Source organism: Fulmarus glacialis, unplaced genomic scaffold (genome assembly GCF_000690835.1).
Source record: "Fulmarus glacialis isolate BGI_N327 unplaced genomic scaffold, ASM69083v1 scaffold22214, whole genome shotgun sequence".
NCBI lineage: Eukaryota > Metazoa > Chordata > Aves > Procellariiformes > Procellariidae > Fulmarus > Fulmarus glacialis.
In genome coordinates, this window is record NW_009209018.1 from 493 (window position 1) to 857 (window position 365).

General features: G+C 64.4%; 1 protein-coding gene across 1 annotated transcript in view; it reads right to left on the minus strand.

Annotated features, from left to right (window-relative positions):
* LOC104076012 (kelch-like protein 30) overlaps positions 1 to 360 on the minus strand; it is a gene marked incomplete at both ends in the record, with an annotated part of 846 nt that extends 486 nt beyond the window's left edge. The window contains one exon of the mRNA XM_009576708.1: positions 5 to 360. Within this exon, the coding sequence (XP_009575003.1) occupies positions 5 to 360 (356 nt within the window). The remainder of the gene's footprint in view (positions 1 to 4) is intronic.
* Between the last annotated feature and the right edge of the window lie 5 nt (positions 361 to 365).

Here is a 365-nt window from a genome sequence, read left to right on the forward strand (position 1 = left end):
CTCCTGCAAGAAAAACCAGACTTTGGAGTGGACCTCAGGGCAGCCGTGGCTCTCGCCGAATTCGCAGATACCTAGGCAGTTGGTGGCGTCCATCTGCTGCCGGAGATAGCGGCTGCAGACCTTCTGGATAGTGGGGAAGTGGAGCTGGCTGGAGGTCCGCATCAGCCCCTCCACGTTGCCCTGGTTGATGGTGACCTTCCCCGTGTAGGCGAAGTCGAGCAGCATCTCCAGCGCGCCGGGGTCCACCTCCTTCAGCTCCACCTGCGCCGCGATGCTCTCGGCGAAGTCGCCGGAGAACATGGCGTGGAAGTAGTGGCTGCAGAGGGCCAGGACGCCGCGGTGGCAGGGGAACTCCCGCCCGCCCA